Source organism: Ranitomeya imitator, chromosome 3 (assembly GCF_032444005.1).
Source record: "Ranitomeya imitator isolate aRanImi1 chromosome 3, aRanImi1.pri, whole genome shotgun sequence".
In the NCBI taxonomy this organism is placed as follows: domain Eukaryota; kingdom Metazoa; phylum Chordata; class Amphibia; order Anura; family Dendrobatidae; genus Ranitomeya; species Ranitomeya imitator.
Genome location: NC_091284.1, coordinates 27614033 through 27630440, shown reverse-complemented (window position 1 = coordinate 27630440; position 16408 = coordinate 27614033). Strand labels below are relative to the sequence as shown.

General features: G+C 40.9%; 1 protein-coding gene across 2 annotated transcripts in view; it reads right to left on the bottom strand.

Moving 5' to 3' along the window:
- Window positions 1-2008: 2008 nt before the first annotated feature.
- Window positions 2009-16408, bottom strand: part of CD86 (CD86 molecule) — a 54849-nt gene continuing 40449 nt past the window's right edge. For both annotated transcript variants that reach the window (XM_069760629.1, XM_069760627.1), the window contains 4 exons: window positions 14763-15077; window positions 10865-11008; window positions 7829-7889; window positions 2009-3174 (listed from right to left, as the gene is read on the bottom strand). In XM_069760629.1, coding sequence (XP_069616730.1) covers window positions 3129-3174; window positions 7829-7889; window positions 10865-11008; window positions 14763-15077 — 566 coding nt within the window. In that variant the 3' untranslated portion in view covers window positions 2009-3128. The remainder of the gene's footprint in view (window positions 3175-7828; window positions 7890-10864; window positions 11009-14762; window positions 15078-16408) is intronic.

The following is a 16408-nucleotide window of genomic DNA, read 5'->3' as shown; positions in this document are numbered from 1 at the left end:
TGTTTGATTTTATCTAAATTATTTACGGTATGTTCCACAATTGCCATGGAAACACAGAAAAAAGTTGTTCGTTATGCTCTGAGGTCTCCTGGCCAGTAATTATGGAATTCTTAGTCTAAGCAGAAAGCGCCCTCCTTTTTAAGCATCGTGCTGCCAGTCCAAAGATTCTTGGGGTCATCTTTTTTTCAACTAGGATGGCCACAGTGCTTCTTCATGTCTGCATCAATAGTCTGACACTTTTCCTAATTCTCTCGAATTTGCCAATCTAAGAGTGGCAGGGAGAATTTCGGACTGTTAATATACGGCGTTCATCTGGCAGTCTGAGAATCACTGCAGCCATCTTGAAAGACAAAAGAAGGTCTCGGAAATTCAGGAATGGTCGTTGGCACAAAATGTTAAAGAAGACCTCCAGGCACTTATGCTATGAACTCACCAACCATTGTTAGATTTTTTATGTAAAATGGAGTCGTTTTGTGCCACCAAAATGTAATTTTTATGGGTCAACATTTTGCGTAAAATGTCGTACAAATTACCTAATTCAATAATATCATGAAAAACTATAAGAAAAATATTATAGCAGAAATGCCTTAAACAGTACAATTTACAATAGTAATAACCTAAAACAGTGAAAGGGCCAACTAGCGTCCCATCTAAGCTATGCACGGGAGCGGCCTCGCAGCTTCTGAGCTCTCTCCCCTCATTCCAAATTCCGTCATTCACACTGATCCGCTATAGAGGGTGCAGATGTAACAGTGTGTACAGTTATATATAAGAGGATTTTTTCAGCCTAAAAACCTAAATAGAATTCTTCTTACAAGCATAATATCCTCGAAGGGGTGGAAAAAAATTTTCTGGTTGTCTATACAAGTATAGCATCATCATGGGTTTTTAGTCAATTTTGAAAAATTACAAGAAAATATATTTGTCGTTTCTTGGTATTTTTTATGTGTTTGTAAGGCTCAGCGTACATTTACACGTCTAACATGTATGTGAGGGTAATGTGTGTATGCATGTTGGTTATATGCTTGTGTTTATGTTTGTACTGTGTATACGTAGAAAATGATTTGGTCACTAACATTCTTCTATCTAAATCTGGAGAGACGAAGCTGCATATTTTTCAAAGCCCAGCAAGTATAATGCCAACAATCCATTATTTAGTATAGGAGCTTTGCTGCGCGCTGGCCGGTTGCCCACCTTTAATTCAATTTTGATTGCTCAACTGTTTCACCGCTCAGCAGCCTGCAAGGCTCAGATAGAACATTAGTGCCAGCAAATTGTGCAACTCTTTACTACTGAGAGAAATAATATAAGTTTAACAACAACCAAAGAGTAGTTGGCTTGAAAATTCACAGTCACAAGTGGTTCATTTGCAAATACAATTTTTTTTTCTAGAATTTTTACATTCAAAGAAGCCCGGCTGGTATATGACACCCTGTACCTGTCAGCAGATTACAGGTAATTACCTTATTGTCAATACATTTTCTTTCTCCTTCTGGACTGATCTTTCCCTCTCAATTCAGGGGTAAAATCTCTATAGAGGAAAGACAGATTTTCCCATTATTGTGATAGGAGATAACAATCGGTGCCTTTAAAAATCTATGGAGAGGGGAGGAGCTAGAGGCAGACGAGCATTCTGCTGCAAGTTCTCCTGAAAAGAATGTTACGGTTCGCTATAGAGCTTTTAGTTCCAACTGTCATCTCCTATCTCAGTGATGGGAAATCTGTCTTCACCAAAGACAGATTTTAGCCGTGAATTGAACATTTTTAGAATCAAAGATCAGTCCAGGAAGAGAAAGAAATTAAGTTCTCTGATAAGATATATGATAAAGTTTCTTATTTTCACAAGAACTATAGATTTTTGGAGTAAAGATTAAAACTTTGGTTACTCTTTACAGTTTTTGCTAAAATGGAACTTGGATTTCAACAAAGGCTTATCTTGCATCATAACATCATCCCCTATGCAAATATACTGTATATATATATATATATATATATATATATATATATATATATATATATATATATATATGTACAGTACAGACCAAAAGTTTGGACACACCTTCTCATTTAAAGATTTTTCTGTATTTTCATGACTATGAAAATTGTACATTCACACTGAAGAGAATGCCAAGAGCGTGCAAAGCAGTCATCAAGGCAAAAGGTGGCTACTTTGAAGAACCTCGAATATAAGACATAATTTCAGTTGTTTCACACTTTTTTGTTAAGTATATAATTCCACATGTGTTAATTCATAGTGTTGATGCCTTCAGCATGCACAATTTTCATAGTCATGAAAATACAGAAACATCTTTAAATGAGAACTTTTGGTTTGTACTGTATATATATATATATATATATATATATATATATATATATATATATATACACAAAATCAATGAAAAATAGAGATTCCAAGAAAAACAGTATACAAAAAAATAAAGTGCTTAATTTTCCTACTGAAGCATAAAGAGAAAAAAAATCAACTGTTGCAACTGATACCATTTCCTGGGTTTGTTCATTTTCTCTTGTTCATAGCTATATATAAATATATAATAATAAAAAAATAAGTAAAAAATCACTATAAAAACAACCCAAAAGTATATAAAAAAAAAGTCCTGCCGCCCATAAATCCAAGCTTATGCCAGTTTATAAATGTAAGAACAGCTTATCTAAAAATATACAGTGCACTTATTAGTCCATCATTAGGTCCGGAAAGATGAGGGCCATACATTCAAAAAACAAAAATAACAGCAAAAAGACAATCCAATTCTAAGCTGTGTATTTTTATATGTGAAATCCTTCATTTTCCTGTTGTCGGATGCCGATATACCGGGTGATTCAATAGGCTAGCTTTTCTTCAACTCCACCGTACGTTTATCTAATGATAATAACATTGGAAATCTCTAAAACGAAAAAAGTTCACTCTTTTTTATTAAAGAATAAAAATATCAAATCTTGTTTTTTTTTTCTTAGGTAGCTCAGTCTTCATGAAAAAAAAAACATTCCAGGGAATTTTTGGAAGAATGACACAGTGTCACGGACGTATATAAAGTCAGCTTCATATCCCCTTTGTGATGTCAGTAATATATTGGTGAAATGATCCAGGGAAAAATAAATCTGTTGTTTTGTTAAGAAGTCTCTTCTCTCTTTTGGATGAATGATGCGGCCTCCTCTCTAAGAGAAAAATAGAAATAGTATATTAGATAATGAAGTAAAACTATAGAAAATATCAAATTTAGAAAAAAAAATCACGCCTCTCATTTTCCCATCACATCTTTCATTTTCCCCCTCATATCTCTCATTTTCCCCCTCACTCCTCTCATTCCCCCTAACACTTGTCATTTCGACCTCACATCTGTCATTTTCCGATCACTCCACTATTTTCCCTCACTCCTCTCATTTTGCACTCACACCTTTTCATTTTCACCTCACACCTCTCATTTTCACCTCAGTATATACATGTTTGTCATCTCCCTTATATATAGTATACACCTGTATGTCATCTCCTGTATATACCTGTATGTCATCTCCCCTGTATATAGTATATACCTGCTGTGTGTTGTCTCCCCTGTATATAGTATATACCTGTATGTCATCTCCTATATATAGTATATACCTGTATGTCATCTCCTCCTGTATATAGTATATACCTGTGTGTCATCTCCCCTGTATATAGTATATATCTGTGTGTCATCTCCTCCTGTATATAGTATATACCTGTATGTCATCTCCTCCTATATATAGCATATACCTGTATGTCATCTCCTCCTGTATATAGTATATACCTGTAGGTCATCTGCTCCTGTATATAGTATATACCTGTGTGTCATCTCCTCTTGTATATAGTATATACCTGTATGTCATCTCCTCCTGTATATAGTATGTACCTGTATGTCATCTCCTCCTCTATATAGTATATACCTGTGTGTCATCTCTCCTGTATATAGTATATACCTGTGTGTTATCTCCCCTGTACATAGTATATATCTGTATGTCATCTCCTCCTGTATTAGACCTTGTTCACACGTTATTTGGTCAGTATTTTTACCTCAGTATTTGTAAGCTAAATTGGCAGCCTGATAAATCCCCAGCCAACAGGAAGCCCTCCCCCCCGGCAGTATATATTAGCTCACACATACACATAATAGACAGGTCATGTGACTGACAGCTGCCGTATTTCCTATATTGGACATTTCTTGCTCTTGTAGTTTGTCTGCTTATTAATCAGATTTTTATTTTTGAAGGCTAATACCAGACTTGTGTGTGTTTTAGGGCGAGTTTCGTGTGTCAAGTTGTGTGTGTTGAGTTGCGTGTGGCGACATGCATGTAGCGACTTTTGTGAGATGAGTTTTGTGTGGCGACATGCGTGTAGCAACTTTTTGTGTGTCGAGTTGCATGTGACAGGTTAGTGTAGCAAGTTGTGTGCAGCAAGTTTTGTGCATGGCGAGTTTTGCTCGTGGCGAGTTTTATGTGTGGTGCCTTTTGAGTATGTGCCAGTTTTGTGTGAGGCAACTTTTGCATGTGTTGCAACTTTTGTGCATGTGGCAATTTTTTCGTGGGTGCAAGTTTTGCGTGAGCTTAGTTTTGCATGTGGCAAGTTTTGCATGTGGCGAGTTTTGCGCTTGGTGAGTTTTGAGCGGCGACTTTTGTGTTTCGACTTTTATGTGGCGAGGTTGGTGTATGTGTGGTGAAATGTCTGCTGAGGGTGGTATATGTGTTCAAGCACGTGGTAGTGTGTGGCGCATTTTGTGGGTGTGTTCATATCCCCATGTGTGGTGAGTATCCCATGTCGGAGCCCCACCATAGCAACTGTACGGTATATACTCTTTGGCGCCATCGCTCTCACTCTTTAAGTCCCCCTTGTTCACATCTGGCAGCTGTCAATTTGCCTCCAACACTTTTCCTTTCACTTTTTCCCCATTATGTAGATAGGGGCAAAATTGTTTGGTGAATTGGAAAGCGTGGGGTTAAAATTTCACCTCACAACATAGCCTATGACGCTCTCGGGGTCCAGACGTGTGACTGTGCAAAATTTTGTGGCTGTAGCTGGGATGGTTCAGATGCCAATCCCGGACATACATACATACATACATACACACACACATACATACACACACACATTCAGGTTTATATATTAGATTGTAAGAAAATAAAAAATGTTATATTATTCAGGGGATCAGTGGGAATACAACAATTGCAAAAAACTGCCCACTTTTGATCTGGTGAAAGGTCCTATTGTACATTCTGAACCTTGTATGAGACCTCACAAATAAATTGTTGACAGCCCTCTTTGAATAGCAACAGAAAAGTGTGAGTAATCCCATTTTACTGCAGGATAACCAAAGGTAACCCAAACTGTATGCAAATTAGCTCCTGATTAACTCAAATTTTATCTAAATTAGCCCCTGAGTAAAGGTACCGTCTCACAGTGGCACTTTGGTCGCTACGACGGCACGATCCGTGACGCTCCAGCATCGCACCATTATCGCACCAGTGTCGTAGACTGCTGTCACACTTCGCAATGCACGACGCTGGAGCGATAACTTCACGACGTATTTGCAATGTAGAAGCTGTTGGTTACTATGCGCACATCGTATACAATATCGTGCACACCTTTGTTACACCATGCGATCATTCCGCCACAGCGGGACACTAGACGACGAAAGAAAGTTTCAAACGATCTGCTACGACGTACGATTCTCAGCGGGGTCCCTGATCGCAGGAGCGTGTCACACACTGCGAGATCGTAAGTATATCGATGGAATGTCACGATTCGTGCCGTCGTAGCGATCAAAATGCCACTGTGTGACGGTACCCTAAAGTAGACAACAGGCTTTTGACCCTTGGCTGTAGTCAACCGATAGATCAACAGGAAAGCCAACAGAAATTTGAATGGTCACTTAGTAGATTTTGATTGCTCTTTGATTCAAGTGATTTTGATAATAATATTAGAGAATTTCTAGTACCTTTTAAGTCACCTAAGGTTATCATCAACTTTGTCAAGTGGGAGGAGATAAGACTATTTAAGCATTACGTGGGCTCAATAAATCTTAGCGCAAGGAGATGGTGAAACATTCCAAAACATCTAATAATATATAATTGCCTAGAATACTACTTCCTGCAATTTGTGCCAACTTCCTGTCCGGAGCTAATGTCCGGAGCTAATGTCCGGAGATAATGTCCGGAGCTAATGTCCGGAGATAAGTGACGTCAACAGTGTCCAGTGTCTGATTGGTTGCCGCCTGCTGCGAGCGACCAATCAGAAACGTGCCGTACTGTGACACACTCCGCCCGCCATTTTGGTGTGATTTTTGAATTTTTACCTCACAGCAAGTTTCTACTGCGTGGAGGCGGGCCCAGTGACGTTGCTCTTCAAGCTCCTGCCGAATTTCGTCAAAAAAATGATAATACCATTTACCAAAACTATATATATTTAGTTGTGAAGTGGTTCAGTGACATTTTCACACCAATTTTGAACTTTTGTTTGGTGTTTTCTCCATATACTGCCTATTATTCACTGACTGTTATACTGAGAGACTGCCGTTTATTAACCTCTTCTTTGCCACATTGGGTATATTGCTCTATTATTTGCCACATAAGGACATTGTCCATTATTGCCCAGCAATTTCTCTGCAATATAAACTGCCTATTTATTAATATCTGCATTCCTGCAAAGAACTATTGCCTATTATTAACTGGCTATTTTCCTACTACCTGACATTGTTCTTAAGCAAAGAACCGTTGTTGTGGCATTTGCCACAACACGCAAAGTTGTCGTCTGATGTCTTTCATCCCTCCCCTCATAAGCATGTTCATGGATCCTGTGTAACTGTACCTTAAATAACAAGAATTGTCAAGAGCTGGTGAGTGCAGCCATTTTTTGTTCTTTCTTACTATTATTTATTAATTGTATTATTTTTACATTTGAATAAATAAAGTATATATGGATTCTAGACTCCCGATTCTTTAGAATCGGGCTGCCATCTAGTATAACATAAGTATATAGGGAAAATTAGTTGTGGTTCACAGGGGGCACAAGAGGTACCTATGACCAATAAGACCTATTAGTATAAATTTCTGATTTTTCATTGGTGTATACTCCTCTACGTATACATTCCCTCTCTTGAGTTGATTTTTGAATCTCGATGACCTCACAAGACTTCATCCAAGAAAAGTGAGCCATACTGATCTTGGCCATGGTAGAACACAAGGAAATTTAGACTTTTACGGGACAGACATTGAAGTAGACTCACTACACTGAAGAAGATGTGTGACCAATAACCTTTTCAGATTACAGGACCAAAACAAAAACACAAAAAGAATCAGAGATACAAGTGCAAGATAGTGTCCGGTCATATAGACCAGAGGTCCCCAACTCCAGTCCTCAAGGCCCACCAACAGGTCATGTTTTCAGGATTTCCTTAGTATTGCCCAGGTAATAATTGCATCACCTGTGCAATGCAAAGGAAATCCTGAAAACATGACCTGTTGGTGGGCCTTGAGGACTGGAGTTGGGGACCTCTGATATAGACCAGTGATAAAGTCACCAAGACTATAAGTAAAATCTCCAATAGTTCTGATCTTGGAGGTCTTCACAAACCAGCAAATTCTATGTTCTTTCACTCTACCAATTTTTATTCCCAAAGTATTTCTATCTTTTTGTTTCTGTGTTTTACATTCTTTTAGATTTTGATTCCGAAAGCCAAGTTCGAGTTTGTGCCCTAAACACTATATTCAGAATTACTGTAAGTCAAACTAAATTTGGCTAGTGTGGCTATGGTTGGATTGCGTGGGCAAGCAGATATTACATTCCTGAAGGAATACTTACTGCTGAGTGACATCGTTGTTTGGGACTGTTGTGGTTGGATTTTGCCCATTCTGTAATGGTACTGAAAAAAACAACAATGCACAATTACTTTCTCTTTGCTTAAATGAATAGATCATTTGTCTGTACATGAAATAAAGGTATTCGGACAAGGTCTGAATGGTTATATACAGGTTGAGGGACTCCAGTTCTTTTTCAGATTGTGCTACATTATGTAGTACAAAAATGATTTCCCTAAATAAGTCCATACAGTCCAAACCCCCTTCCGCACCCTTTTTGTATCTTTTCTTTGCCCCTTCAATGGCCCTTCCATGAAACAAACCTTCTGGAACAACTGCTTTCTGGGATTTTTTTGTGAGACTTGACAAATCTTTCAGAGTCCTGGAGGTCTCCCATTTTTTGGAGACTGTCCAGAAGAGTCCTCAGAAGAAATGAGAAGTACTTGATAAAGACCTGGTACAGGCCGAAATGTTGTGCTTTTATGGCGAAATAAAGCTTATTTTCAATTTCTTCACCTGGATTTCTTTTGACTACTGCTATTTTCCAAGTGGGTTCCCTGGATTGAGCGCGGGCGTCCACACTTAGTGAGTGCTGTCAGCCTTTTCCTTATGTGTCTATCCAGAAAAGTCGGTGTCCCCTTTTTTGGAGACCATCGCGAAGAGTTGGTAAGTCAATACGTCCGCTTTATAAAAGAGTTTTCTCATTTTCAGAGATAGCAGTCGTTGCCTAGCCCGACTAAAACTTATCTGCCACACAAGAATGGGGCATGAAAACATACAGAAACCAAAGCAAATTCATCAGATCACAGGTTAAAGTTTAGACAGCAAGCTGTTGGGTGCGTTGCAAAGACAAGGGTTGTGAGCTAGTTCCCAAGTCGTAGATGAAGTAGAAAATAAATGGCTCCAAAATCCACAAACAGGAAATAAATATTTGTTAAAACTACATTTTAAATACATAAAATAGAAAAAAAGTTAAAAATAAAACACTTTCCTATGCGTGTCAAGCCTATATAGGGTCCTATATGGGCTTGAAATGCGTAGGCCAAGTATTTAATTTTCCTATTTCAGAGCGAAGTAATTGAAGTTTAGTTTTAACAAATATTTTTTCCCTGTTTGCAGATGTTGGAACTACTTGAACCTACATAAAATGGGGGCTGTGATATAAATTTTGGGTCCAAGAACTTTAAGAAATTAATGTATTAAAACAGTGAATAAAAGTATTGATAAAAACAAAAAAAAAACCAACAAGAGTAAACAGGTATGCAGGAAGAATCTCAGAATGAACTGACGTAGGTCTGTCTGGAATTTCCCGTACTTCCGTCATGTGTGAAACACTTTGCAGCCCGTACAGAGCCAAATGTAATTATTAAAAAAGGAACCAGTGTTCTCTCTGCTTCTTAAAGGGAATCTGTCACCAGTTTTTTTGCTATTTAATCTGATAGTCGTACAATATAGGGCAATAGAGCCTATTTCCAGGAATGTGTCATTAATTAGTCTGTGTGTTGTAGTGTCAATACAATTAATATTTTATCACTAGGAAATTATCACTGCAGGACTAGGTGTCATGTGCAGGGTAGTCCAGCTAATTTGTATAACCCCGCCCCCACCACTGATTGGCAACTTGCTTACAGTGCACACAAGAAGCTACCAATCAGTGGTGTGGGCGGGGTTATACACAGCTCAGCATTCTGAGCTCTTCTACATCTACAGCAGATAAAACAGGGATTCTATCAAAACTACACCAAGCAGCTCAGTACGTGATACATCACTGGTATCAGGGTGTCTTACCCTATATTATGCTGCTCTCAGATTCCACAGCAAAAAAAACTGGGGACAGATTCCCTTTAAAACTGAAACCCAATGCAAGGGCCTCACTATATCCCCCTAGAAGACTTATTTTGACAAGTCCCTCCATAATCTTAGGCTGATTTCACACTTCTGTGGATGGACAACATTGTCCAATTATCACTAGCCTTTAAAATGACACAGGTCATCTGCGGGTCCTTTAATGCTCGGGGGCTGAATGTTCCACAAAAACTATCTCAAATTTTATATGATATGCATAAAAAGAGGATTCATATTTTAATGCTCCAAAAATCTCATTTTAAGACAGGTCATCTCCCCTGACTAGAAGCGACGTCTGAAATGTTTGGATGCTAACGCAACTGTCTGATGAAGTCAGTAACCACACCCAGGCAATGACTGACAGCCGAGTCTAATGCTGAGCAGCTGTCAGTCAGGATTGTCAGAATTCGAACCCAGCACCTCCTGTGGACCAGACGGCAGCTCTTTCTTCTGAGCTATTCAGCTTTCTGGACAGTTCTGTGCTAACCCAAATACTTGTACCTATGTTGTTGCTGATGTCTCCACCCTGAGTTTCCTGTTGGTCACCACCCTGGGTTCCTGATTGCACACCCTATATAAACCTGCCCTTGCTCTCCTTTCCTTGTGTGATTATTGAGCTACCAGCCTCCAGTCAAGCTTCCTTCCACCTGCTGCTTCTTCATGCTACACTGCTGCTCCTGATATCGACCTCTGGCTTTCCTGACTGTGATTCCTGCTAATTCCTTCAAACGACATTGCTGTTCCTGTGAACCGACTTCTTGGCTATCCCTGACAATGATTCCTGCTTATTCCTCCAAACTACATTGCTGTTCCTGTGTACCGACTTCTTGGCTATCCCTGACTACACCACCTGCCGGTGCTGCCCTTAGTGGTTACAATATCATTACCACAAACCAGGTCAGTCCATAACAGCGGTGAGTAAAACTGCGCCGGTGCGCCCCCATGACTGAGTCCGGAACTCTTCAGCGGAGAATAAAGTTAATTTAGTCTCAGCAGCGTGAGTCCAAGTGCTGGCGCTGGGCAGGTTCACAACGCTATTATCCTGCAGATTAACTCCACATCTGCAGGTTAATAGCGTCTTTTCGCGTGACATGTTCCCTTTAACAACAATAAAATAGAGTACATTACATTGAATTGATTAGTTAAATATTGTAATTTTTCATTGTGCTTAATATTTGTGGTCAGGTTTACTCACTTGATCTGCTGGTTTTTTTGGACTTCTTATGAAAACAATATATCACTGTGGCAAGGATGAAGAAGACGATCAGGATAATGCATGGGACAATATATATTAAATTATTATTTTCCTCTCTTGGGATGGTGACTTCAGGCTTTAATTCTGTAATAAAAAACATCACTATGGTATATTCTAAAGAAAACATGAGTCCCCAGAATACAATTTCAGCAGGTTTCTACCTGCGTATGTGTGGCGCCCCAGGGTCCTGGTCGTCACAGTAGCATTGCTTTCCTCACGGGGAGAGTGATGTCACGTTTGGAAGCGATGAAAGACAACTGTCACCAGGTGATCACAATGCACACAACATGTTCACACTCCAGGCCACAAGGGAGCTTTTGATCCTATTTGATAGGTCACTCCCCTATATATATATATATATATATATTGTGGTTTGGCGGGAAAGAGAGATTAGTTACTGCCAGGAAGCAGACTGGAGCAGTCTGAGGCAGGGGAAGGTATAACGGAGCTGTGTAGCCACAGTGCTACAGCTCCTAGGAAAGGAGATTATACAGAAGGCAGAACATCGTTCAGTGAGCGTGAAGGAGAGCGAAGCAAAGGAGAGTGATATCAGGGGAGAACAGCTACAAGCAGGCTGCCTCCCTCTGAGGCGCAGTTATCCGGTAGCCGGAATTCCAAGGTTGTAAGGATCTCCACATCTTACAGCAGAGACTAGCAGGACAGTTGAACTGCAAGTTACCTGTCTGCCTTAATACCCAGGAGGCACGGTGACTCCTTTGGAGCCCGGGGCGTGCTAGAGTATATACTATAAACAGGCTTAAGTCACCAGTCATACGGGTTATGTCCTATCCTATATGGGGGACAGAGAGGACATCTGTGAGGACCTTATGTGAAGCCATAGACAGTAAGGGACTACAACACCACCGCGCATAGGAAGGTTTTTACCTCCACCTGGAAAGGGGACTCTGGATTCGCTTCCAAGCCGGCCGGACCCTATCTACCCTGTGATCTGGTGCCCTGGACTGTGGCTGCCTGAAGTCTTCAGTAAACCAGGTAAGGAGACTGCAAACCTGTGTCCTCGTTCTTTACTGCACCTCTCACCATTTACTATCTATACACTGGGAGCCCTGTGGGAAGGTATACCATCTAGCTTCCATAACATCACCCCAGAGGACCCCTTAAAGCAGCGTCGGTCCACACTGACCGAATACCACAGGTGGCGTCATGAACAAAAGACTTTATCCCTTTAAAGACCTTTCAATTTAACGTTGATGCCCAAGGCCACGGACCTGGTCGCAGCCATCATGACATCCCCTTTGCGTCCGGACCCGGTACCGAGTATCCCACTGCCCTGTGGGCGCATCATATGCTTGTTGACCCTACCATATGGCTGTTGCCTGCACCATGAGCATATGCCTGTGAACACGTGCAGTGGGAAATATGCAGTGTCTTCATGTGTAGAAAGATGTGCTCCCATTTGCTTCCAGCATAGTTTATTAGTCAAAATTTTTGGGATTTGCTTAACCCAATAAATTTGAATAGTTTGCAATTACCTAAAATAGCTGCCACCATTTCACACAATACAGAAGACTGCATCAGTCAAAGAAGGTTCATAAGACCTTGGACAGGATTTTTCATAATGCCATGCAGCTATCACATCATGTAGTTGTAAGGAGGTGGCAGGAACCCTCTGTTGTTCCCTCTCTCTTGTATGTCAAGCATGTGTGCCCCATGCAGCGTCCTGATGGTTTGGCTCTAAGTTAATGTATTAACATTGTGTATCACTGTTTTATCAATGTGTCTGTATGTCTGATGTTGTACTATTGTGAGTGTACTGTATTATACAACATGTATGTAATTAGTTCAGGGTTAGAACAGGTTAACAACAAGGGGCTGGGTTAGCAGCCTGGAAGAAGCAGCAATTTCATGTCTTTGGAGCAGAGCCCAGGCAGGTTTGCCCGTGGCAAGACGTGCTCCTCTGATGGGAGAATGATATACCCCCGGAGGGGATAAAGTGCTGCCAAAGGACTGCTGGGCAGCTGGAACGGGCACTAGGACTGTGCAAGTGCCCACTAAAGGACTGTTTGCTCCCCAGAACCGAATGGGGGCTGTTGAGACAGAATATCTGGATAGGGAGTGCAGGAACCATTATCTCATATTTTTTCCTTTTTTTTCTTGTTATTAAAGTTCTGCCACTGTTAGAACCGAAGTGTGTCGCGTGGTGCATCCAGAGGACGCCGTTCCTGTGTGGAGAGCATCCATTTGCTGAAGGTAATGGTCTATGCTGCAGGGCTGGGACTTTATTTGTATTTTTCATGTGCAAGGGGCCGAGGTGCATATCGACTATTGCTTTAATGGACTCGGTCATGACTATCACCCGTGCCACTTTGTTACACTGTATATCACAGTCAATCAGGAGGGACAAGCAGAAGCAGGAAATGTAACGGCCATTTTATGGTGAATCTGGACAGTAATAGGGTGTCACAGCTTAGCCACAGATATAGGGAGAGAAAGTCAGGAAGTACCGACGAAACTGTAGAGGTAGTGTATGATAGCACAGCAATGAAGAAGATTAGAGTGTGAGGAAAAAATGTTATAAACTTATAAATTGTTTTCAGGAGCATTAGACGTTATAGATTACTTTTAATTCAACATCAATTAAATTTCCTGAAAAAAAATGTGGCAAATCTGGTGAATTTAAACTTCAAAAGATTACGTTATCTCTACTCTGATCTAATCCTGGAGATACCAGGGCTGCTGATGTAAGAAGAAGCAGCTTACACTGCTGTCCACCCTGTATTCCTTATCTTACACTGGAGATAACACGGATTCTGAGATAACAAGAAGCCACACACACTGCTGTCAATACTGTCTATCTGATCTAATACTGGAGATATCAGAGGTGCTGGGGTAATAAGAGGCTGCTCATACTGCTGTCTGCCCTGTTTATCTGATCTAATACTGTAAACACCAGGATTCTGATGTAAAAAGAGGCGGCTTACACTGCTGTCCATCCTGTCAATCTGATCTAATACTGGAGATATCAGAGGTGCTGAGGTAAGAAGAGGCTGCTCACACTGCTGTCTGCCCTGTCTATCTGATCTAATACTGGAGATACCAGGGGTGCTGGGGTAGGAAGAGGCTGCTCACACTGCTGTCCTCCCTGCCTATCTGATCTAATACTGGAGATACCAGTGGTGCTGAGATAAGAAGACTGCTCACACTGCTGTCCACCATGTATATCTGATCTAATATTGGAGATATCAGAGGTGCTGAGGTAAGAAGAGGCTGCTCACACTGCTGTCTGCCCTGTTTATCTGATCTAATCCTGGAGATACCAGGGGTGCTGGGGTAAGAAGAGACTGCTGACACTGTTGTCCTCTCTGCCTATCTGATCTAATCCTGGAGATACCAGGGGTGCTGGTGTAAAAAGAGACTGCTGACCCTGCTGTCCTCCCTGCCTATCTGATCTAATCCTGGAAATACCAGGGGTGCTGGGGTAAGAAGAGGCTGCTCACTCTGCTCTCCACCCTGCCTATCTGATCTAATACTGGAGATACCAGGGATGCGGAAGTAAGAGGACTTCACATTGCTGTCAATCCTGTCTATCTGATTAATACCCTAGATACCATAAATGCTGTGGTAAGAAGAGTCTGCTCAGACTATTGTCCATACTTTGATTAATTGGGCCCAAAGACTACCAGTGATAGATCTACTTAATTGATCAATACCTATTAAAATTCACCCGATGAATACTTTTTCTAGCTGAAATCATCTATTGTCATTAACCCTAATGTGTATGGGGATCTTAATCCGGTTTAAGGAGATAATTTTGGACTTTCATGCAATGCATAGACATAATTGAAAATTAGAAATATTGAAAAATTAATATAATAACCTATTTGCAGAACTTCAGAGGAGAAGTTGTGATGCGCCATTACTGTACAGCTGATGTTGATGCTGCTCTTCACTGTCAGTGTGAAATTGCTTGAGATGTTAAATGTTTCAGCGGTTTCCTTTATTGCACATGATGGGCTCAACTGCACCGTACAGATTATAGGGTAATATTGTGTTCCATTGTAGTCAGCAACCATCCATAATATTCCACGAGGTTGTGGAGAACCATCTCCAGACGAGCAGTGAAAGTTCACTACGGATTCCACATCGAGTTCTTGAAAGCTTCCGTTACTGATCTCAGGGACGCTGTAGTTAGCTGAAAAAGGGAAAGAGCTCAGAACATATAAAAGGGAAAAACACAAGTAAAAATATGCAGCAAAAAGTCACCAAAACTTATCTACAGTGGTTACGGAAAGTATTCAGACCCCTTTCAATTTTTCACTCTTTGTGTCATTGCAGCCATTTGGTGAATTCAAAAAAGTTCATTTTTTTCTCATTAATGTGCACTCTGCACCCCATCTTGACTGAAAAAAACAGAAATGTAGTAGTTTTTGCAAATTTATTATAAAAGAAAAACTGAAATATCACATGATCATGAGTCTTCAGACCCTTTGCTCAGTATTGAGTAGAAGCACCTTTTGAGCTAGTACAGCAATGAGTCTTCTTGGGAATGATGCAACAAGTTTTTCACCCCTGGATTTGGGGATCCTCGGCCATTCTTCCTTGTAGATCCTCTCCAGTTCCATCAGGTTGGATGGTGAACGTTGGTGGACGCCATTTTCAGGTCTCTCCAAAGATACTCAATTGGGATTAGATCATGGCTCTGGCTGGGCCAGTCAAAAATGGTCACAGAGTTGTTCTGAAGCCGCTCCTTTGTTATTTTAGCTGTGTGCTTAGGATCATTGTCTTGTTGGAAGTTGAACCTTCGGCCAAGTCTGAGGTCCAGAGCACTCTGGAAGAGGTTTTCATCCAGGATATCTCTGTACTTGGCCGCATTCCTGTTTCCTTCAATGACAACCAGTTGTCCTGTCTCTGCAGTTGAAAAATGCCCCCATAGCATGATGTTGCCACCACCATGTTTCACTGTTGGGATTGTATTGGGCAGGTGATGAGCAGAGCCTGGTTTTCTCCACACATTCCACTTAGAATTATCACCAAAAAGGTCTATCTTTGTCTCATCAGACCAGGGAATCTTACTTCTCATAGTCTGGGAGTCCTTCGTGTGTGTTTTAGCAAACTCTATGCAGGCTTTCATATGTCTTGCACTGAGGAGATAATATATAAAGGCACGGATGATTGACCTCGTGGAGACCAAAACATCCAACACCGCGGAGACACCATCACGTGTTTCTCAACGCAGTGATCCAGAACACTGCCCCCAAATATGCAAATGCAAGTAGAGGAGCTGCGGAGACACCATCACGTGTTTCTCAACGCAGGCAGTGAATAGCCAGGCCTTTCACCGGGAAGGAACAACCAAGGGAAGGGCAGCATCCAATAAAGGAAAACCGCCTATGTCAAGCATGGTATCCATCCACAGACAGCTGTTTCGGGGTTTTTGCCCCTCATCAGTGTGGAGTAGGAAACTGGCTATCAGGAGCAGTGCCTAGTAGAAAGTCTATAAAGGCACGGATGATTGACCTCGTG